The sequence below is a fragment of the Callospermophilus lateralis genome, chromosome 10 (genome assembly GCF_048772815.1).
Source record: "Callospermophilus lateralis isolate mCalLat2 chromosome 10, mCalLat2.hap1, whole genome shotgun sequence".
In the NCBI taxonomy this organism is placed as follows: Eukaryota; Metazoa; Chordata; class Mammalia; order Rodentia; family Sciuridae; genus Callospermophilus; species Callospermophilus lateralis.
Genome location: NC_135314.1, coordinates 57930012 through 57953402, shown reverse-complemented (window position 1 = coordinate 57953402; position 23391 = coordinate 57930012). Strand labels below are relative to the sequence as shown.

Sequence of the window (23391 nt, the reverse complement as noted above, 5' to 3'; positions counted from 1 at the left end):
ACACAGAAGAATTTCCTATTTTTTTTTTAGTTGTTGATGGACCTAAAAAAATATTTTTATTTATTTATATGTGGTGCTGAGAATCAAACCCAGTGCCTCACAAATGGTAAGCAAGCACTCTGCCACTGAGCTACATCCCCAGCCCCAAATTTTCTATATTTTTACTGACAGATTCCTGGATTCTACCTGAATGCCTTCTAAGAATGGAAGTTCTCCATTCTACCAAGAAGTCTATCATGTAACTTAACAACTCTGGGTGTAAGAAAGTTCTTTTCTATATTAAATGGAAATGTACTTTCATATAATTTAAATTCATTGGTCTTAATTGTGCTTTCTGGAGTCACACACAATTTGACAGACATTACCAGCTTCCACTCTTTCAATCTTATGTTTTTATTGTAATAAAGGTTTTTATTAGAATAATAACACATTTAGAGCAAGAATTAAAGAAATATAACACCTGAGTGAACTTAAGTGTCTTTCCATCTCCATCTGCCATCTACCTATCTCTCCATTCATCGCCCATTTCCTACTTTACCCATCTGCCCATCTTTCCAATGTATATAATTAGACACTATGCTAAGTTCTGTGATACAGATAGGAATAAGAAATAACCTGTTTAATGCTATTCATAGTCTGTCCTATGAAGAGTGCTGAGAATGCAAACCATGGCAGAGTAGAGATATGGAAGTCACAACACATGCAAAGTCAAACATTTGTCTTATCCATGCCCTGCCCTTCTTTCTCATATGCAAAGTACAAATGAGTACCCAAATACTTTTGTAATCCACTGAGCAGCTGCGCCCACCCTGCCCCCAAAGTAAAAGCTGCTGTGGGATCCTACAGAGTAAGTGAGAAAGTAACAACCCTTACTAAGGGGATGAGACCCAGGTCATACATAGTTCTATTAGGTTCTCCACAAAGCAGAAATAGAGGAAAAGAAGCGAATGGAAGCAGGAAGTATCCACATTTTTAAAACAGTTCTGCTCTTAAATTTGCTGTCACACTCCCCACTCTAGTATATATCCTCAGGGTCACCTTCCCAGCTTAATTTTAAGAAGAGAGCAAGATGGAATTCAGCTTTGATCTGAATATGAATTTAGGTAGCAATGAGTTTGGCTATAATATTTCTACATCACTTTCGATATTTCAAAGGACAGTGGGAGGGTAGACCTTGCGTTTCTGATTAAAGCTGAATCTCGTTGATAAAATGCATTGAAATGACTGGAGGCAATATTTCTAGAGAAATAATTCTCTGCTTCTCCTTTAAAGTCACATCAAAGTAGCAAAGATTCTGAGTATTGCTAAAGCAATAGTTTTTAATATCTCTGGCAAAACTAATTTCTAACTTAGGGTTCCCAACCAACTCAGGAACACCATACATTTATGAGATCTATCCTGGGGCCAAATTTACTTAGGGAGTCATTAAAAAAATTATAGGAGGCATTTCACAAGGCCATTTGTTTCACATGGTCTGAAGGAGAGATCAAGATGAAGGAGGGTTGATATTCTATAGCACAGTAGTGAACTTGACCATGTCATAACACTCTATTATCCCTTTGCATAATAGGTGGGGTGACAAATCTATGTTACTATTTCTCAACAAAAGGTCTGTAGACCTTCTTCTACATTAGAGTACCTTGGCTTGCTGGCCTAAAATGCAGATTTGGAGGTTCTACCTTAAAGCCAATGAATTAAACTCCATGGGGTGGGCCTTGAGAATAAACTTAAAAAGAAAAAAAAGAAAGTCATTTTTGATGATAACACCTGAAAAGGGAGATGCCAACATCTGACTATGAAGTGGTTTCTTTCATCCTGAGGATCTTACTTCTCCAACCTCACAGATGCCTAAGTTACCCATTTTGTTTTCTAGAATGTTCTCTCTGAGATCTATCCTAGAGTCTTTCTAGAGTTCTACATCCAAAAATGACAATCTCTGGGAAGCAGAATTATACATCAAATTTTAGATTTGATTTTTCAGCTAGTTATTGTACAGTTAAAAATGTCAACTTCACTAAATATAGCCATGACCTAATGTATTCTTGATGATGTATTCACTTGTTGAATAAATATTTATTAGATGTGTATTATGTGCCAGGCATTAGGCCAGCAGCATCAGTGAGTGGTCGTAAATGTATTCTGGCATCAGAGATGTTCTGCAATTAAATCCTGACTCTTTCAGTAACTAGCTTGTGAGGGCTAGAGAGTTACTTAATCCCTCTGTGTCTATTTCATCTTCTGAAAAATAAAAGGAGGACAATGATATTACCTATCTCTTGCAGCTGTTATTTAAATTAAATGAGTTAATATTTTTAAAGAATTTATGATAGGGGCTTAGGAACTGACCAATAATCATTAACCATTAGTCACAATAATATTAACAAGACAAAAATAGTAGATTTGTTAGTTAGCTCCAGTTCTAAGCAACAAATGCTCTGTAGAAACTCCTTCCAGAATAGAGTCTCTCCCCTAGTGTAGACAGTAATCTGCTTTGTCCTGCTTAAGTAATTAGAAAAGGCACATTTTACTGGCTCTTGAACCGTGCTTAGGTAATAAACTTCCTCAAATCAACAAACAAAGAATTACATCACTGCCATTCCCCATCCTATAAAAGAAAAATTTGAAAATTATGGAAACTTCTTGTTTTCTGCTTTACTAACCTTTCTGCATCTCTTCAGGTCCAGAGAAATGGGGATCTAGGCCCCAAATTGATGCATCCTTGCCATTCTGCAGGGATTATGCTTGAGCAACTTGAAGCCTGGGTGCAGCATGGGACTGGGGAGGCAGGATCCAGAGCTCTGGGCAAGGTGGGATGTCCAGAAACAACCTGGGCACTATTCCCAGTGCTTAGTGTTTACTGCTTTGCTGTTTCTAGTCCCCAAATGTGGCTTGGTAAAAGAAAGACTTACTGTGGTAATAGGGAGGCCTGAAAGTCTTATCAGCAACCCCCCATCGAGGTGGGAAGATAACAAAATCAGCAATGGCCACTCCGGGGCGGACAGACTTGGCAGTCAACACTGTGAAAATGGATGGGTCCTATAACACAAAAGGAAAGGCAGAATGCATGATGCCACGAAGGGACTGGACAATGACAGATGCGTCACCAGCACATGAAACTGCTTTCAAGTTGACAGTCTAATTTCTGATCCAATGACAGAAGTCTGGACTTCTGCTCGAGGTGCACTAATCACTCATCTGACTGTCCCCTCACTGTGCTTGAAGCAAAACGAATTCACACCAGCTAAGAGCATTCTGAGCTGCCTTTTCACCCTGCTGAGCCCACATTATCCACACCCTGCTACCCTACTAATCCTAGAGCCATTGTGTCTGCCTTTCAATCTTGGACCAGGGTGTCAAGGAGCTCCAAACAAAAGATATGCTCAGAGAAAGGTGGATACAGAAATAAAACAGCGTCTAAGTTTTGGTGTCGATGGGCTTCTCTTTGGGGGGATCAGAGATTCCAGATGGTAACCATGGAAAGTCACTGGTTCATTGCTTTCTGATCAGTTAACTCTCAGATCTAAAATATAACATTTATATCAACTATATATATATATAATTGTATATAGTGATAATTATATATATAACTATATAGTGATAACTATATATCACCAACTTGTTGGTGATAGTGTAGAGGAGTTAGGTTGAGAGTCAAGATTATGCTTTTAAAGATCTTTAGACTCCTTCAGTGGAAAAGCTGAGATTCAATTTAATTGAAATTAACAATTGTGTTCAATTTCAGGTGCCATGCCAACATCTAGGGAGTCCAAGATGATCGGGATCTATTCTCTGCCCTGTTAGCTCTAACTGAGGGGAGAGGAAAGGCTTGAAAAAGCAGGTGTCTTTTAAGCCTGGTGTTAAAAATGAACAGAAGAAAGGAAAGAAGGGAGGGAGGGAGGGAAGGAAGAAAGAAGGAAAGGAGGAGGGAAGAAAAGAAGGGAACTTTAATCACAGAAAAGAGAAACAACATCCAAGTGCACAGAGGTTTTGTTAAGAGGAGAGATAGTTAAAACCCAGGGTGCATTGACAGAAGGAAGAGGGGCAAGAGGTGGTATTAAAAAATGAGTCTAGGACCAGATGGTGAAGAGCATCAAATACCACGCTTCAGAGCTCAGACTTAATCCTAAGCCATGGGGAGCTTGTGAAGGTTTTCTAATGCAGTGGTGGAATGATCAGATCCGAATTTTGGAAAAATAACTACAGCAGTAGCACAGAGAAGATTGAACCTGTGTAAATTCAAATGAAAAAAAAAAAAAAAAAAAACCACAATCTTCATTGCTTGGAGAGTTAACATTGCTTCATCCATCATGGGAAATGGCTAAAACTATTAAAGGAAAGAAAACATAGTAAGGCTAAAATAAAGCTTTATCAGTGCCTCAATATGCTTCTTCATGTTGGTATGGGTTTGGCGTCCCAATTTTCTTTTTCCCTTTGGCTTTATTAAGAGTTACTCTTGTTCAGAAAGGTAGTTTTGTTCCTCCAGAGAGAAGCTGAACTGGTTCAGAATAAACCTTCTTTCTCTGATTTTCTGGCTAATTATTCCTCCTGCTTGTGGGCTGTTAATCTATTATGAACTAGGCTGCAAAATGAATTTCCCCCAGGATCTCAGAACTAACACTTATCAAGTATCTGGAGCCTCAGGAGGGTCTACATTGTAGACTGGGGACCTGTTTGTGGCCCCCTAATTGACTGAAAAATATGACCAACTTCATATACTAGGATTTCTTTGGTGGAAGTTCAAGTACTGAATATTATGAGTGAATATTATGAGCAGAGGGCTGTCTGCTCTATCGCTGTCAATAACAGCCGGGAGTAGAGGTACCTGGGTGGCAGCCAGAGCAGTAGGGTAGACTCCTAAGATGTGAGGAGGACAGAGACTTCTTGAAATCCAAAAATGTTCTTTTCTCCTGACTCTAACACTAATATTAGCAGTTGTGTGGGGTTTTTTTTAAAGTTTTTGCCCACTTATGAGAATTATTGTGATTACACTGTAGAGAACTAGGCTTTGTTGAAGGATGAATGTTGAGTTCTTGGTATCCTCATTAGCTACATTATTGACACCTTCACCAAAGGACAAATGACTCTCTCTAGGCCTTCCAAGGGTGACCTTGGAAATATTAAATCTGTGACTGCTACCAATCTGCTGTGGATCCCCTTCCACCCAAAGGTTGCCCCATCCCCAGGACCCCTCCAGACTTACTGCATGGTCAAAGGCCACTGAGTTGATGACCATGAAGTTCTCCAGGTTGTACTTGTAGGGTGTATAGTTCCCGTGCCACGCCACGACATTGAACGGGGAGACAAGCTAATCACAAGAAGGATAAAAAGATGATCTTAGTATCTAATGTTTTTGTAACTGTGATCTTACAGTATATATTGAGCCCAACTCTCTTTTTATTTGATATTGTTTAAATCTAATTATACCAGGCTACTGACCCTATCTTTCTAGTTCATAAGCTGCAGCTGCCTTTTGATTACATGTGCAGCAGAAGCACAGTTACCAAATGGTGTCTCTTCAGTGATTTTTACCTTAAATATAGGAATCTGTGGATGCTAGCAATTCTCAATCTCGGCTACCCTCTGCTTCCTGGTACAGTGGGCACTTCCTATGCAAATCTCAGGCTTTTGCAACCTAGAAGAGCTACCCATAAACATAATGCTTGAGTTGGTGAGTATAGGGGTGGGGAGCAGACCCCTAATATTTCTAGCCCCAAGGGTTAGCAACTTCAGAGTGACCCCAAGGTCCTTCTTGATCCTGTATGGGGTAGGAGGGGGTCAGTGTTCTGTTATAGAATGGTGGTCTCCAGTGCTGCTTAGGGTCTATTCAAGAAAAAGGATCCAACTCAGAATGTTCTAAGGACTTCAGTGAACAGACTACCCACAGAGGTGTGGTTAGAGATAAGTAGAGGTGTAGAGGTATCTGAGCCTCACAGCAGTGGGAGGGCACTGTCATTCCTAGATGTGAGAAATAAGGGAGGGCAATACTGTGACAGAACTCCAGCAAGGGCTAGAATCATGAAAAAGAGGTTTCCCAGAGGTATGCTAGTATATATTTAACAACTGGCTTTTTTGGGGAAAAATCATTGATTTACAGCATTTGCTGATTTCTGGAGCACAAATACCCTCACCATGATCATTTTTGTGCAACTAATGTGACATTGCTGAAAACAGAGCTGTGAAGAGGTGTGCATATCAGCTCTTGTGAGTTAACGTGAACAAGCTTCTCAGAGGTTTCGACACAAATAGTTCCTGAACCACTTCTGAGAACCCCCAATCCTAAGATGAGGGTGACAATGTATGTGCCTCAAGGGTTGATTTCCAGAGCCAAACTGGTTGACTTCTGCTAGTTGGCATGACCTCTAGTTGCTGTTCAAGGGAAATAATATGCCTTGTCAAATACAAGCAATAAGTCAGATGGACAAAAAATAATGTTAGTAGATGAGATCTTTGGGTTCTTTTTATTATATGATTAATTTACTTTAATATATACAATATATTAAGAACAACACATAGTAACATTACCAGTTCTATACAGTAATCATTTATAAAGTTGCTTTTATTATTTTCTGGGCCTTTGCTTATGCCCTGGGTTTACCAAGCTGGTGGTATAAACCAAACCAAGTTAATTAACTGAGTTCTACTTGTTTTGTATTAAACGTTATTTGTATTCGAAATAAGGTAGTCACTGCAGAACATAAATCTCAGTTTATCTTTTGTTAACTCATTTTCCTTTTCAGAACACATTCTCTGCCTGCATATTTTGTTTTCCACAGCATTTATAGAGACCTACATATTTCCAGGATTTTCCTTGATTGGTGGGCAGAAAGAGCATAACCTTAGGAGTCAGAAGGATGTGAATTTGGATGCTGGTTCTGCTATTTACAGGAACATTTGTAAATTGTTTCTCATCACCTGGTCTGTTTTCAGGTGTAGCACTTTTGGTGGTGTTTTAAAGATGAAAGGATGTATGGAAGGTTCCTAATACTGGTCTTGGCCATCAGTAGATACCTTTTCATTCCCTCTCCTGTCTGCCAACCCTCTTATTTTACCTGTTTGGCAGCAAACAGCTTGCCCTGGTATTTATTAATCACAGTGTAACCACCTGGTACTTGACGATCTTCATACCAGGCAACAGGTATCAAGAAATCACGAGGATTGGCCAAGCCATTGGCTCCTAAAACACAGTAACCCAAAGTCCTTTTAGACACTTGAAATCACATATGAAAGATGTTCACAAAGAGAAAGGCCTTCTTTCTGGTTAAGAGGCACTCAACAAATTGCTTTCATTGCTTAAAGACTCAGTCGATTCCTAATCTGCTACCTTTTCTGGAGGACCCAAGGAATTTGGTCAATTGGAATTTTACAGTGATCACCTTTATCATCACCAACATCATATCCTAAAGTTTTGGAGTGACTATGTTTTACAAAATCATTTTACATGCATTATTGATCACTACAGGTGAGAGGAAAGGAGAAAAAAGGACTAGAAAAGAAGAAAAGGGAAGATCTGACCGAAAATCAGGTATTTGTCTTTCTGAGGAAACTCTGATGACTCTAGAACACATCTACAGTCCTTGATCTCAGATAGGAAGGACCACCACCATCATCCCAGGCAGGCCTCTGCTCCTTAGTCAGAACTCAAAATCCAGGACTGTAAAGTTGCTCTCCAGCCTGAAAATTCTATCTTCCATACAGGGAAAAAGGCTTCAGGATGTGCCTGCTTAGCTCTGCCTCAGAGCTAGTGTTCCCTCAGAGAAGGAAAATAAATCAAAAGACCAAATATGAAAAGCATAAGTGCAAAAACATAATTTAACTCTGAGAGGAAAGGCCTGGGGAGTGTTTTATCATTTCCAGCTCCTGGGGTTAAATAAAATAAGCCCCCAGCTGGTTAGTAAATTATATATATTTTCCAGAGGGTACATGTTCCGGGGAACCTGGAGGCTATGCTGCCTGCGGAACAGCAGGAAGCCAGACCAAAGTGGGAAGAGTGGGTGGTAAGCAGGATGACAGACGGCCCACCAGGGCTCCAGCTGCTTCTCTGCTGCCTCCCACCTTCCTCTGAATATTTGGATCCCCCAGGGGAGTGACCAGAAGGCACATGCTGGCCTGTCCTTGTTTTGCTCTGAAAAGCTGTTGACAAGGAAAGCAACTGGGAGGTGTGGCCACAGATGGAACCGAGAGCCAGTTTCCCAGCTCTCCTTGCACTCCAAAGGGAGGCTTCGAGAACAACCCCTCCTAACACCTTCTCTTCTCTCCTGAATCTCCAGCCTCCGGCTTGCCAGAAGAATGAGGACTGGGGGACCTTGGTTCACTTTAGGAAGTTTTAATCTGCCTCATGGCAGCTGTTGTTTCTAGCTTTTTCATAGTACTGAGCAATGCACCTTTTTTTTTTTTTTTTTTTTTTTTTTACTGTTAAGCATGTGGATTTTGTGCAGTGTGCTCAGGAGAAAAGTGAGGTTCCTAGACTAAGCGTCACTCAGTCCCCTCCTCCTTTCCATAGGAATGGCCACCTGGCCATTGTTATGGCTTTCCCCACTTTGTGTCTATACCCAACCCACTAATGTAAGAAAGTAATTATTCATAAAGCTCATTCCCATTTGTATGCTTTTGCTTAAGTTATTCCCCTTCCTCTTCTCCTCAACAATTAGTCAAATCTCATCTCTTTTGTGAAGCTGTTTCTGGTAACCCCACCCACAGTAACCCAAACTTCTACATCCTTTGCAGAAATGTATTACACACTGTCTTTATCTCCAACGGTTTATAATATTATTCTAGAAGGAAATTTGTAATGTATTGGCTTAGGTCATTTTCTGTTATGCATATATTTTATGGAAAGACACTTGGTCTAGCTGAAGAGGAAAGCTGAGATTTGAATGAGGTGGGGAGGGGGAAAGATATTTAGCTTTCATGCAATTATCTGTGTCCTCAAGCAAGGCTGAGAGGCTAGAGTGAAGATTTACCAATGGGTCCCAGGTCAGGTAACTCAAAGTGGACACCGTAGACTTCCAGGATGTAGCCCCTGGTCTCCTCAAAGACATCTATGCTGAACCGCATTCCTCTCTGGAATTGAAAGCAGACACAGGAGTGGCCTCTTAAATCATACTTGTAGTTATAGAGAAGCTGCCACAGAGCCACAGGCAGTCCCACATGCAAAAGCAAAGCTCTAGTTTGTTGAGGTATGTTGGAGAGGTGACCAGATCAAAGATGAATTAGAAAGAAAAGCTTCATTTCTAATCATGCCTGTGACTCAAGCCAATTCTAGTCTAATTTCTGCCTGGGTCCAGAAGCAAAAGTAGCCCAGATTTAGTCACATTAAAAAATAAATAAAAACAAACGACAACAAAAATAACTTTTACTGCCTCCTACCTTCAATAGAACCTTATCCAGAGTGGGCATAAACACTTAGAAACATGAATGACGAATGCTCTTTGCTCCGTGGTTGTGTGCTTTATTAAAACAAAGCAGCACCCAAGCCTGATTACCCTTCGGCACATGAAGCCTTCTGAACAACTCAAACTCCCTCCCCCTTGCCCAGACATGACAGAGAAATTTTAGAGTTGGAAATAGAAGCAGCTGAAACATCTGATTGCTCCCAAATTAGGGATAGGCAGGGAGGAGAAGGGGGCACATTACCAACCTGAATGACGCAGATCTCATTGGGCTGCACAAGCATCTTGCCAAACTCGGTGTAAATGAGAAGTTTCCCTTTCTGGGGAACTGATAAAAAAAGACAGGGCATTGGTGAGCAAGAACCATTTCATAAAGGCTTAAGGGCTGCATTTGCTTTTTATTTCACATAAAAAGAGCTTTACTCTATGTCTGACAGGGGGGAAATGCATATTCCACCAACTTCAGTTAGTTATTTTTACTATCTGGAAGAATGTGCATAATAATAATAATAATAATAATAATACCGATTTTTCCCCCAGCTTCTAGGTGAGGAGCTTGCAAATGTACAATTTTGTGAATCGATAAAAAAGTGCATTGCATTTCTAATGTCTATACCAAAATGTTGGTTTCAAGATATTAACACTAAAACCACCAAATGAAATGGGAAGATCAGAAAAAAAATGATTAGACCTTACATTTTAGATGGTCTCATGAAAGTTTGTATTTCTATTGCAGTTATCAATGACAGATGGGCTTTTCTTGGGTAAATTTGAAGGTAAACAGAGTTATATTTTTTAAAAAAAATTTAGTTGTATATGGAAACAATGCATTTATTTTGTTTATTTATTTATATGTGGGTGCTGAGGATTGAATCCAGTGTCTCACACGTGTTAGGCAAGTGATCTACCACTGAGCCACAACCCCAGCCCCCAGAGTTAAGTTAATAAGTTAATCACATGCTGGTACCACTTATTTCTTCTCAGCTGCCCAGCTCTCCCACTTTAGAAAGGCCCAGAGAAGATGAACAAAGGCAGAAACCAGGAAATAGAGTAGGAGTTTTGAGATATGCAAGGAATCTTTTCCAGAGCACCAGTGGCCTCTAGACTTCAGTCTATAAATTGCATTAAATTAAATAAAACAGATTTGAGAATGAAGGAAAATAATAGGTCGAAAATTAGAAAGAAGCTTGTGGCTAGAAATCAATGAACAGTGAAGGGGTCTGAAATCTTTAGAACTTACCAATCAAGAAGTCCCCATCTGAATTATAAAAGCATCTGAAACATACAGAGTATTTCCTGTCATCTTCAGTTTTAACACTGTCTAGACAAGTGAATTCATTCTACAAATTATTGCTTTGTGCCTACTATGTACCAGGCTTAGCACTGGGTATATCACAGTGAGCAGAATGACCCAGTCTTTGCCCTCATGGAGCTTGGAGCCTGGTAGGGAGTCAGACCACAAACAAACAATTACAGAACTAAATCACTGCAAACTACAATAGCCCATGAAAGTCAAGTTCAGATAAATGATAGAAAAGGGATCTGCACTAGTTTGGGGAGATAGCAAAAATTTCCCTGAAGGCGGGACTCTTGGCCTGGGAGCTGAAGGTATTATCCAGGCCAGGGGAGAGGACAATCCAGACAAAAGGACCAGCATGCACAGGTGCTCTGTGGCAAAAGGGCCCATGCAGGTTGAAAGAAGTGAATGAAGGCCAGTGTGGCTTGAGTGGAGTGAATGTGGCTCAATATGAGGCTGGACTAAAAGGGAGGTTGCCAATGACTTGCCATAAGACTGTGATCTTGGTTTTCATTTGGGGCTCAGAGAAGTTAAATGACTCATGCAAGACTGAAGTTGGGTTTTGGATGCAACATCTGGTTCTACTGGCAGGACAAAACAGCTGCATTAGTCTGCTTCCCAAAGAAAACGCAGGAATGCCATTTACCTTTTTTTAAAAATAATTATTTTAAAAACACCAGTATATAAACTGCTTTTCACAGAAAGCTTGAAGCCAAGTCTATTAGCATGGCCTGCCACTGACAGGTGGCCTAATGACTGCCCCTGCAGTGACTTTAATCTCAAGAGCAGACCTTAGAAATTGAGAATATTCTGGCCCAAACCCACCTAAAGATAAAATGCTTTTTGTACCACACCTTCATTCCAGGGTCTCACCTTCCTTTTTTCTGTTGACCCTCTTGTTTGTCACAAGAGTTAGTAAAAATAGAAAATGTTTATTTATTATTATTTTCAACAAAAAAATTAATATTTATCTGAGGGAAAAAATAACAAAAATAACAATATCTGTGCAGGTGTGACTTTGTAAAAGTGGATAGTTGTCCTTCACCTTCTGGCAACAGCCCTTGGGGAATGGGGATGCCCAGCCCCAGCACTGAGTCCCTTACCTGTTCTCCATGGAAGTGTTGCACAGGAAAATATGGACAGCAAGTCCATTGTTAGACCTGATGTCTCCAGCTCCACACAAGGTGTGCAGACCCTGGGAGAGACCCATGGGAGACAGAGGTTGAATACTAGCTGTGCCCAAGAGACCAGCTTTCGCCCTGCCACCCCGCATCCCTGCCCCCCCCCCCCCCCCGCCAAGGTCATGAGGCAAGGTTTCAGAAGGCTCGCCCCTTGGGGACCAGAGAGACATTTGGGATCTGGGCTAACTCTGGGGAACCTGGAATTTACACTTATGTATGGTTGTTTGTGGCTCACCCTACCTTTCAGCTGTGACCTGAATATGGCTATCTTAATGGCTACATCATATAAATTTATGAGGCAAGAGTTCACTAATTTTAATTAATTCAAAAGTGTGCTTAAGTTCAACCTGGAGGAGCAATTCCGTTCGAGGTGATATTAAATATCAAGGAGGCTTAGGGAAGATGGTGGCAGCTTCAGGTGCCGGTTAACGCCCCTCCAGTCCACCCCCATATGAGCAGTCCTCTGCTTGTGAAGAGGTCAATCTAATCTCTCCAGAATAGGAAAAAAGAAAAACATATTCTAACTGACTATTCTAACATATTCTCTCTGCTGTGTGACCAGATGATTGATACCCAGTGTAAGGAACACACAATCCTTCTCAGAAAGCTCCCAGCCCCAAAGCTATAGATGGAAGAGCCCAAAAGGAAAAGGTTCTGCTCCTCAGAGACCCATAATTCACACAGGAAGTGGAAAATTTCTTTTTATATTTTAATTTGGATTGCAAGTTTGTGGTCTATTGAAGTGAGTCTATACAGGATTTTGAAGCATTTACTAAGGGTAAAGATTTTTTCAAGACAATTTAAACAATTTGGCCTTCTGGCTGAATACCTAGACAGTCCCTAGGTAAGCTATGTGCCAAGTTGATCTGCAGAACACTCCACTGGCCTTTTGGAGCCCCACCTCCCTATGGCTCCCTCTGGGCACAGGTATTATTACAGTACTCCACCCCTGTAACTGCCAACAGAGCTGCCAATCAGCTATGTACTAACTAGAGCTGCCGTCCTGAGTTGATGCCCACTCATCCACTCCAGGGGTTCATGAACTTGGATGAGAAATGTTTTCTATTTATTTTCTCTAATCTTTGAGTGAAATTCATCATCCCCTTTAATTAATATGAATATAGGCAACAAACCACAGCAGTATTAGAGGTGCCTGTGTTCAATAATAGAATCATGGATATTTTCATGTCATATACCACAGGCATATCAAAGCATCATTTTTGCTCATATCACAATTATTTCCAATACAGCTCATTACTTAGTACACTAACAAGAAATCATATGTATGACTATAAATCAAACACAATTGGTTTTTTGAAATATTTTTTTTATCATTGTGTTTCAATATAATTGTCTTCTTTGTGAATTTAAGTAATTTCTTTCACACATTAAAATTATAGGTATCTGGACTGGGGATGTGGCTCAAGCGCTAGCACACTCGCCTGGCAAGCGCGGGGTGCTGGGTTCGATCCTCGGCACCACATAAAGATGTTGTGTCCGCCAAAACTAAAAGAGAATAAATATTAAACAGTTCTCTCTCTATCTCTCTCTATTAAAAAAAATTATAGGTATCCCTGGGTGCAATGGCATATTCTTGCTACTGAGGAGGCTGAAGAAGGAGGATTGTGAGTTTGAGGCCAGCCTGGGCAACTTAGAGATAACCTGTCTCAAAGTGAAAAACAAAAAGGTCTGGAGATGTAGTTCAGTGGTGCGGTGCTTGCCCAGCATGTACAAAGCTCTAGATCCAATCTCTAGCACTGCAAACAAAACAAACAAAGCCCCCATGGGTCTGAGCAGACTATCAAAGGGACCCATGGAGCAAAAAGGATAAGATCCTCTGTTCTAACTTCAAGAGAAGAAGCTTGAGGTAGGAACACATCCACTTCCCATTGGCCTTTCTGAGATGTAAAAGCTCACTAGTGCCCTTTGGTGAACCATGGACTCATGTTGTGCCTATAAGGAAGACATCCCTTTGCCAGCTCCCCATTGGCAGACACAGGTGGGTTTGTCTCTGCTGCCTCCAAATAAGGCTGCCTCTGTTTGGCATCCAGCCTGTGAATGGTGAGGTCATTCACTGCAGAAGAGAGGAGGGCTGTGGGAAGGTGTAGCATTAACTTACGCTCACAAAGTCCACTTTCTTCTGAGAGGGTTTTGGAATCTCAAATGGTTTCCATCTAAGCTGGAAAAGAAATATGCACACAGGAAAAGGACTTCACAAAGGGAAAACCATAGGCTTTCTAAATATAATACATAACATCAGTTACAAGGAAGAAAGAGGTCAGCTGCTCCCTCTCTGAGGTTTGGACTACTTTTGATTTTGTTATTTTAAAATTAATGATAATCCATCATTTCTTTAGAGGGGGTCTACTGGTGTATGTGTGCATATCATGTGCACATATGTGTGAGTTGAAACCTATACGAATAAAAACTGTCTTTGTTCCTTAGAACTTTCAATTATAGAAATAAAGAGAAATCATTGCTTTCTCATATAGAAGCTGTTTGTTTCTTTTAGCATTTTGCTCAGGCACATCAGCAAGTTTTGACTGATGCCGCTTTTCCTGCTATTTATAATCAGCTCCTTTTCCTGGCATGCCAGCTTCTCTGTGTGGGCTCCTGACACTGCAGGGGAAGGTTCTACTTCTACTTCCAGCCCTTCAAATTTTGAATTATTTCCTTAAGAGAAAGAAAAAGCACCCAGCTGAGATTGGATTTGGTAAATGCAACACTGGGTTTAGTTTCTTCACCAAACCCTGCGTTTGTCCCTAGGCTGCCTGATGGTTCAGTTTAAATCATAACAATCTTTAATTTAATAATGAACTGATCTAAGGAAGTGGGGAGAAGAATCAGCAGGTTCAGACCTCGCTTGGATCGTCAGCCCAGCACTTATTAATCAACGCAATGGCAGCCTGACCCAGCCAGGCTGGTGGCTAATACACCCAGCCACCCTAGGGCATAACTCAGGAGTGACCTACACCGCAGGGCTGGCTCCTTTGGCTACAGTGCCTGATGAAGGCAGGCTGGAAAGGGCCTCCCTCAGGTCCCAGGGCTCAGCTCATTTGTATGTCTGATGGGCAGCCAGATGGAAAAGAAAGCAGCAAATGCAAGAGGTGGCCCTGGAGTTATTCTGCCTTTCTGACACCCTTCATTTCTTAAAAGCAAAGCAGACTGATCCCATTCTGAGACAACTTTAAAAGACCTGAGCTGGGCATGGTGGCACATGCCTGTAATCCCAGCAGCTCAGGAGGCTGAGGCAGGAGGATTGCAAGTTCAAAGCCAGTCTCAGCAACTTAGTGGGGCCCTAAGCAACTCAATGAGACCTATCTCTAAATAAAATACAAAAAAAGGCTGGAGGCTCAGTGGTTAAGTGCCCCTGGGTTCAATCCTCGGTACCAAAAAGTAAAATAAAATAAAATGACATGAAAGGTGGATTTGAAAAAGATCATTTGAATCATGCTTCCAAGAAAGAAGAAAATACTTTAGGACTGATTTCATTAAGGATGATTTCTCTTGGGGGAAGAGAGGGGTACTTGAAAGCAAGGATGTAGGAAAGGCACTGTTGACATTTTTGTGCTACATTTATTGCAGGGGCTGTGCTTCATAGGATGGTTAGTATCAACTCTGACCTCTACCCACTAGATGCCAGTAGCTTCCTTCCAAGTTGTAAAAATCAAAAATATCCCCAGACATTGTCAAATATCCCTTGAGGGGCAAATATCCCTTGGTTAAGAACTATGGAAACAGAAGGATATTCCCCTGAACTGAGGAAGAGCTACAACTGAGCACTGTTGGACTCTGTGTGTGTGTGTGCTAGGATTGAACCCACATGTGCATGCTCAGCATGTGCCCTGCCACTGACACAGCCCCAGCCCTGAGCACTGCCGGAGTTTTGAGAGGAGGTTCTGGTCTGCTACTATCTACCTGCTGCTTCAGTCTAAGTAGCAGTGCAGTGTTTGCATACCAAGGAAAATTGTCAGAAAAAGACTCATCATTTTAGATTTCCCAATGGAAGAGATTTAAGTTATCAGATCAATGGTTGCCCGGGCAACCCTTTAGCTCTAACCAGAGATTCCCAACCTGATTTTTCAACCCGACCCATGGAAATTACCTGGAGAAGTTTTGAAACCAAGACCAAATTAAATCAGAATCTGAGAAGGTGGGCCCTGGCACCAGCATTTTATAAAAGCTCTCCTAATGTGCATCTACACTTTAGAATCACCACACCCAACTTGGAGATTCTGATATTATTGCGTTGCTGAACCAAATATCATGCTCGGAAAAAAACCACCCAGTCAACCAACCAAGCCACAAACCAACCTGACAACCAACCAATCAATCAACTAACCTGTGGCATACTGGGCCAAATGGAAGTGACAATTCCACTACCAACTAGCAGAGAAATTTACATAATGCAAGCATAAGGATCTATAATCTAAAAAAAAAAAAACAAGAAAAGAGAGAAGAAAGCAAAAAGGGAAAGAAAGAGAGGGAGAGCGAGAGATCCAGCTCTCAATAGCAAAGGAAGTGAGAGGACCTGAAGGGCAGATGAAAAGACAAGCATGTGATGATGTAGGAAGGAAGCATGCCTTCCACAGGGCCCACTGAAGCAGTGGCCTTGATGAACCTTCTCTAATGCAAAAAATGATTCCCTTCAAATGACAGATGGTGTGGGGAGAGGAATCATTTATCTCTTGGGTCCGATGGCAGCAGATTGTTCATAGTCTGTATTCCAAATGTGTTGGGCCTATTATGAAGGATGATAAAGACCCTAAGGTGATTCTGATAAACTCAGTACCCAGGGAAGGAAGCCAGCTTTCAGTACTCCAGCAAGGTTTTGGTCAAGAGTCTTGATGTGATATTTTGGTGAATGCAAGGAAGGGGATTCGGGGAGAGGATGAACAGGAAGAGTCCATGGAGTGCAGGGTATAAACACCTCCTGCCAAAAACAGATGCTCAGCTTAATTGTACATATGCTGTGGAGCAGTACCTCTCTGATCCAAGGCCAGACCAAGGGGATGGTGCATGCGGCTGAACCTGGAGACTTGGTTTGGGGTACTGCCTCCATTCCCATTTACTCTGTGACCTCAGGCAGGTCATTTTCTCTCTCTGGATTGTGTTTTCTTACATGTACTAATGAGGTACTGGTAAGAACTATAGTTCAATAAGTCTCTTCAGAGAAGAGCATTTATAAAAAGTGAAGAATGCTGTGGACTAAATTGTGTCCTCTCCAAATTCCTAGGTTGAACTTCTAATCTCTAATGTGATTGTTTTGAAGATAGGAACTTTAGGAGGTAGATAAGGTTCAATGAAATCATAATTTGGGGGATTATAATCCAATAAGATGTGTGGCCTTCTAAGAAGAAGAGATCTCACTTTCTTTCCATATGTACTCAGAGGAAAAGCCATGTGAAGATGTAGTGAGAAGGTAGTACAAGCTAAAGGGAAGAGGCCTTACCAAACACCAACCCTCCTAGCATCTTGATCTGGGACTTCCAGTCTCCAGAACTGTGAGAAAATAAATTTCTATCGCTTAAACCATCAGTCTAAGGCATTTTGTTACAGCAGTCCAATAAGATTAATATAACCCAACAACTTTCTAGTTGTAGGTTTTAATGATGTATTTTATTCATACTCTATGTTATCGCTAAATGGCTCTCCCATGCAGAATTTCATAATTAAACATTTCAAAAACAATGACATCAATTGTAATGCATGATACAGTGTCTTGATTATGACAGGCATCAATAAATATTTATTGAATGATTGAATGAGTAAATAAATAAATGGCACTGAGAATGATGCTTATATTTCAAGGAATGAGAATAAAGCAAATTTGTGAGAGCTTTCAGAGTAAAATGACATTCAGGCAATAATTAGCAAATTGATAAATATTGTTAAAAACCCAAAGATGATTTCCAAAACATAAGTCAGTTCTTCATGTGTGTGAAAAATTATCACTTCTACATCCATTCTGATTTTCTGTACAGTTCTATCAACTATTGAGCGAAGAGTGTTAAAGTTTCCAGCTATAATTGTGGATTTGTCTTTTTCTCCTTTGAGTTCTGTCATGGATTTACATACTTTACAATTGCACCCTACAAATCCTATTGGAAAATAAACTCTTACTTACTAAAAGTGGGGTGATAAAAATAATTTTAAAAGCATCTTCAAGAGTATCCAAAGTTATAATTAAAAATTCTTTAACATTATCCAAGGAGGAAGACAGATAATTGGTGGCAATATTTAATGAACAAGATTCAAAATTCATACTCAGAGATGAAAAGGAAATATGAAAGAATCAGTCTCAGTATTTCCAAAGTTAGAAGACTGGGAGTTGGGCTAGATGATCTGAATATCCCTTTCAACACTGAGATTCTTTGATTTACTGAGATTCTATCCAAAATTGCCATGAAATCAATTAAATTGGATGAATTGAAGGCTCTTAATGACATTAACTGGCTAGAAGTAGACATGTCATTAGAAGTCAGTACCAACTATCCAAGAATTTTGAATTAACTTGTGAGTTAGATAGTGATCCTCGTGTTCAAGCAATTATTAGCAGCAGCTATGACTGAGAGAAGTCCAGGGTAATTGGTAGTGGTGAGTTTCTGTCCAGACAGGGAATATAAGGGTGAGTAAAATAAAACAGTGGCTCATTGAATTCCTCAATAAATCTAGCAATTTGAGGGAAAAAGTAGAAAGAATCAGGCTTCGATTCTCTCTTTCTTTGATTCATTGGACTTCTTTGATGGGCAAGAATACAGATAGGGAAGATCCAAGTCTCACTCATTTATTTAGATTTTCTAAAGTCTTTCAAGAGGCTGCCAAAAAAGATAAGCCATACTTTTTGACCTTATCTTTGAAAGTAAAACTAAGGGCTTTATATTCATTATTCAGTGCCATGGTTTAAATGCCATATTATTCATCTTCCCATTTCTATTATGAAATACCTGAGAGGAATAGCCTATAAAGAGAAAAGAAAGGTTTATTTTGGCTCATGGTCCGAGATTTAGTAGCCCCACTTCTTTGGGTCCCTCGGGAAAGAGGCACATCATGACAGGAGCACATGGCACAGAAAACTGCTCACTTCATGAGCAAGGAAGCAAAGGAGAGAAAGAAGAAGAGACTAGGGTCCCACTCTCTCCTCAAGGGCACACACTCACTGACCTGAGGACCCACAAAGGCCTTACCTCCTGGAGGTTCCATCAGCTCCCAATAGTGCCACCCTGGGAACCAAGTCTTTGATACATTGGGAGCCAATCATTCAAACCACAGCAAATGCACTGAAAAGTTTATATGTTGAAAACATAATCCTCAAATTCATATGCCAGTGGTATTTGGAGGTGGAGCCTTGGAAAAATAGTTAGGATTAGATGAGGTCATGAAGGTGGGGACCCCAGGATGGTATTAATGACTTTATAAGAGGAAGAGAAACCTAGGCTAGCATGTCTGCTGTGTCTCACCATGTCATGTCTTTCATCATGCTATGATGCTCACCAGATGCAGCACCATACTCTTGGACTTCCCAGCCTCTAGAACCCTGAATTAAATAAACCTTTATTCTTTTTTTAATTTTTATTTTTTTTAGTTGTTGATAAATCTTTATTTTATTTATTTACATGTGGTGCTGAGAATCGAACCCAGTGCCTCACACATACCAAGCAAGTGCGCTACCACTGAGCCACAGCCTCAGCCCCCATACTTCTATTCTTTATAACTTACTCCTTCTCATGTATTTCATTATGTCAACAGAAAATGGACTAATAGGGCTGGGGATGTAGCTCAGTGGTATAGCACTTACTTAGCCTGCATTAGCCCTGGGTTTCATCACCAGCTCCACAAAAGTGCGGAAATAAAGAAAAGAAAACAGACTAAGATACTCATCACCTTGCATAGATCATGGAAGACAGTAGTCAATATATATTGGATGACTTCATCCTCACAACTCTCTGAAGCACTTATAATTATTATTCTCTCTTATTTTAGAAGTAAGAAAACTGATAACTTAGAGAAGATAAATTTTCTCTCCTAAGAACTGATGCTAAAACTCTTTTGGTCACTTTTTAATGTATACCCTAAGCACTTTGAGCTCAACCCGTCTTGATCTGTTTCACAAACTACTAATTTTCTTTCCTCCTAAACCCAGCTTGACCTCGGTGTTCTTGACCTCTAATGTTGGTCTTGGTCTTTCATTCTGACCCTTATTTGCTCCAGTGCTGAGTTGCCCTGGCCCAGTCTGATTCCTGGGACCCTACTCCTAATATGGCCCTTCAGGATCGGAATTCTTGTCCAAACCCTTTACATTAATTTGTTCAAACAATTCATTGATTCTCTCAATGTGTCAGATCATATGCTAGGTGCTGAAGGTTTCTGCCCTCAGGGAAACAGTTCCAGAAAATCCTGGAAGTATTGAGAATTTCTGATAAGAAAACAAGGATACAGATAATGTAAGTGACTTTGGAAGAAACATGTAAACAGGAATATTCCCTCAGGAATAAATGCTGGAACGGGGCCTATTTAACACTCTTATATATGAAAAACAAGAGACACAAGCAATAAAATCATTGGTTTGTGGACAGCTTCAATTTCTTTCCAAGGAGTAAAATGTAAGTTGATAAAGATGTATTGTAAAAAAGATCTAGCAAGCTGTCCAAAAAGGGCTGAACAGGGCAATGTATACGGTAATGTTGGCAAACTCCAGTGGATGCGTTTATGGAAATGCAATCTAGTCTATTTATAGGATGATGAGATCTGAGCTGCAGGAAGTATCAACAATTGCAATATTAAATGTTTGGAATATGGTACATGTTGGGTACTGCAGATAAGACAAAGATGATGGAGATATAAATTCTATTCTAAGATACCCTGAAAAATATTGAAATTTTAGTTTTTCTTAAAAAAGTGATATTTAAAATGAGTCTTAAATTATGGGTGGGATTTTGGTGGGTGGATATTTGTAAACAAAAGGAAATCCAAGTAAATGTAATAGCATAAAGCACCAAGGAAAGAGAATTCGGGATATTTTCCTGGAAAAAAGTATGGTTTTAGTATGGTTTTAGTATGGCAGAAAGTAGAGGGTTTGAAAGCTCATGACAGGGAACTGGTCTTGATCTTCTATCTTGGGAGCTTGTACTTGACTGTCTGGGCAGTGGAGGGATGGACTGATAGTGGGGTTTAAAGATTTCAGAGATAGTAATTCAGTAACCTGAATCTGGCAGCACAATGTGGGATGGGGTAAGGAAGCCCCATGGATCAATTAGGAGGCCATTATAAAGTTAGGCAAGAGCAAATGAAGCCTGTACTAAGCAGAGTCAGGAGAAGGAAGAAGAGAACCAGAGATATTTTAGAAGCAGGCTCTACAGCAATATTTCTTAAAGTGTGGTCCAAGGCCAATATGAGTGGAATCATTTGGAGGCACTCCTATACACCATCTTAGATCTATTAGACTGGAATATCTGGAGAGCAAGGCTTTGGATTCCACATTTTCAACAAGACTCTCTGGTTAACTCTTATGTATACTTTGGAAATCACCATGTTGTGGACTTGCCACTTAATTCCACATAGAAGGAAAAAATCAAAAGTTCTTAAAAATGACTCTAAGTTGGGCTGGGGTGGTGGCTCAGTGGCAGAGTGCTTGCCTTGCACTTGTGAGGCACTGGGTTCAATTCCAGCACCACATAAAAATAAATAAACAAAATAAAGATATGTGTCCATTAAAAAAAAAGATTCTAAAGATTCAAACTTGGGTATGTGAAAGAATGGTTGTCAGTAACAGGCTTAGAAAAGCCAGGGGGAGACATAGTTTGGATGGGACTGTCACATCCTCTGTACAGGATCTTTTAAGTTAGAACATACACATGGCAACATCCAATGCAGTTTCTGAAATTGGAGGAAAGATTTGTAAAACATACTTCAGAGAGATGACATTTAATGTCATGGCTATGAATGACATTTGTTCATTTTTTTATAAGAAAACCTGGGAGATTAAAAAGATGGCAAGAGGGAGATAAAGTGGATGATAGGATGTAAATATTGACACTAGCTCTAGAATGGCTTCTGAATTCCAAAGTTGTGTGAATGACTCCTTGCAATGTGGCCTACAAGGTTATAGCAAGCTCTGGGCTGGAGTTATATTGGGTAAAGTTTTGCCTTAATAATACTACCTGCTGAGGTGTGTACCTATACATGTGTTGAGGGGGCCCAAGGGAGAGGTGAGAAGCAAAGTGAGCTAGAAATATCATCTGTTGTCAAGGAGTTCCTCCCCGCAGTTCATTCCAGTGGGGAGTTTCTCATCAACTATCCCTTTAGCTCTAAGGCAAAGAGAATCCAATAAAAGTGGTAACCAATGACCAACATTTGGAAAGAAATGGGGAGAAAGTAGAGGAAGAGTATTATAGGCTTTATTGGATTTTTCTTAAATTCCATATGTTGAAATTCCAACCCAGTACCTCAGATGTGACTGTATTTATAGATATAATCTTTTTTTGTTCTTTTTAGATATATGTGACAGTATATTTTGACACATTATACATACATGGAGTATAACTTACATAGATAGAATATTTATAGAAATAAGTTAAAATGAAATTATGTTCCTAGGATTGGCTTAACTGAATATTCTTATACATTCTTATACAAAGAAGAAATGTGGATGCACACACAGGGAGAAGACAACTGTCTACAAGCCAAGGAAAGAGGCCTCGAATACTTCAATCTTGGAATGCAAGTGAGAATGTAAATCTTCGTTGGTTATGTCACCCAGGCTGTTTTTGCTATGGAATCCCTAGAAAACTATTACAGAAGGGGAAGGGGAAATGTGTATAATAAGAAGCGAAAGAGAAGGGTGAAAAAGACAATTAGGAAGAGGAGCAGGGAAAAGAGATTAAGTACTTCCCCATTTTCCAGGCAGAAGATGGAGACAAGAAGGAGGTAGAATCTTAGTTCAGGACCCTGGAGAGCACTCATTCTGCAGGTTTAGGAGTCAATGCAATGCCATAAAGGTCAGAGATTCAGGAAAGAGGGAGGTCAGCTGTTCATGCTTTGGGATGCTGCAGAGACAAGAGCTGGTATTAGCCATGGATGATTTATAATGGTTGATGATCAACTATTATAAATTATGGATATTAGAAATCATGGATCATGGATGATTCATAATAATGGAAATAATCTAAATATATGGCAATAGAAGAATTGTTTTATAAACATATTGAATTATAATACAGCATTAAAAATTTATCTGCCCTCACCAGGCATGGTGGTGCATGCCTGTAATCCCAGCGGCTCAAGAAGCTAAGGCAGGAGGATGGTGAGTTCAAAGCCAGCCTTAGCAATGGCAAGGTGCTAAGCAACTCAGTGAGACCCTGTCTCTAAATAAAATTGGGAATGTGACTCAGTGGTTGAGTGTCCCTGGGTTCAATTTCCGGTACCTATCCCCTCAAAATTATCTGCCCTCAAGGAGTTTACAAAAGCACAAAATATAATATTTAAGTTTAAATAAATAGAATGCAAATCTGTATTACATCATGAC

General features: G+C 40.2%; 1 protein-coding gene across 1 annotated transcript in view; it reads right to left on the bottom strand.

The window, feature by feature from the left end:
- Nucleotides 1-23391, bottom strand: part of Hgd (homogentisate 1,2-dioxygenase) — a 44617-nt gene that overhangs the window by 3696 nt on the left and 17530 nt on the right. Inside the window, exons 5-12 of the mRNA XM_076868387.2 lie at nucleotides 13987-14046; nucleotides 11790-11881; nucleotides 10630-10664; nucleotides 9638-9717; nucleotides 8961-9060; nucleotides 7050-7174; nucleotides 5201-5305; nucleotides 2910-3036 (exon numbers count right to left, since the gene is read on the bottom strand). Of these exons, the coding sequence (XP_076724502.1) occupies nucleotides 2910-3036; nucleotides 5201-5305; nucleotides 7050-7174; nucleotides 8961-9060; nucleotides 9638-9717; nucleotides 10630-10664; nucleotides 11790-11881; nucleotides 13987-14046 (724 nt within the window). The remainder of the gene's footprint in view (nucleotides 1-2909; nucleotides 3037-5200; nucleotides 5306-7049; nucleotides 7175-8960; nucleotides 9061-9637; nucleotides 9718-10629; nucleotides 10665-11789; nucleotides 11882-13986; nucleotides 14047-23391) is intronic.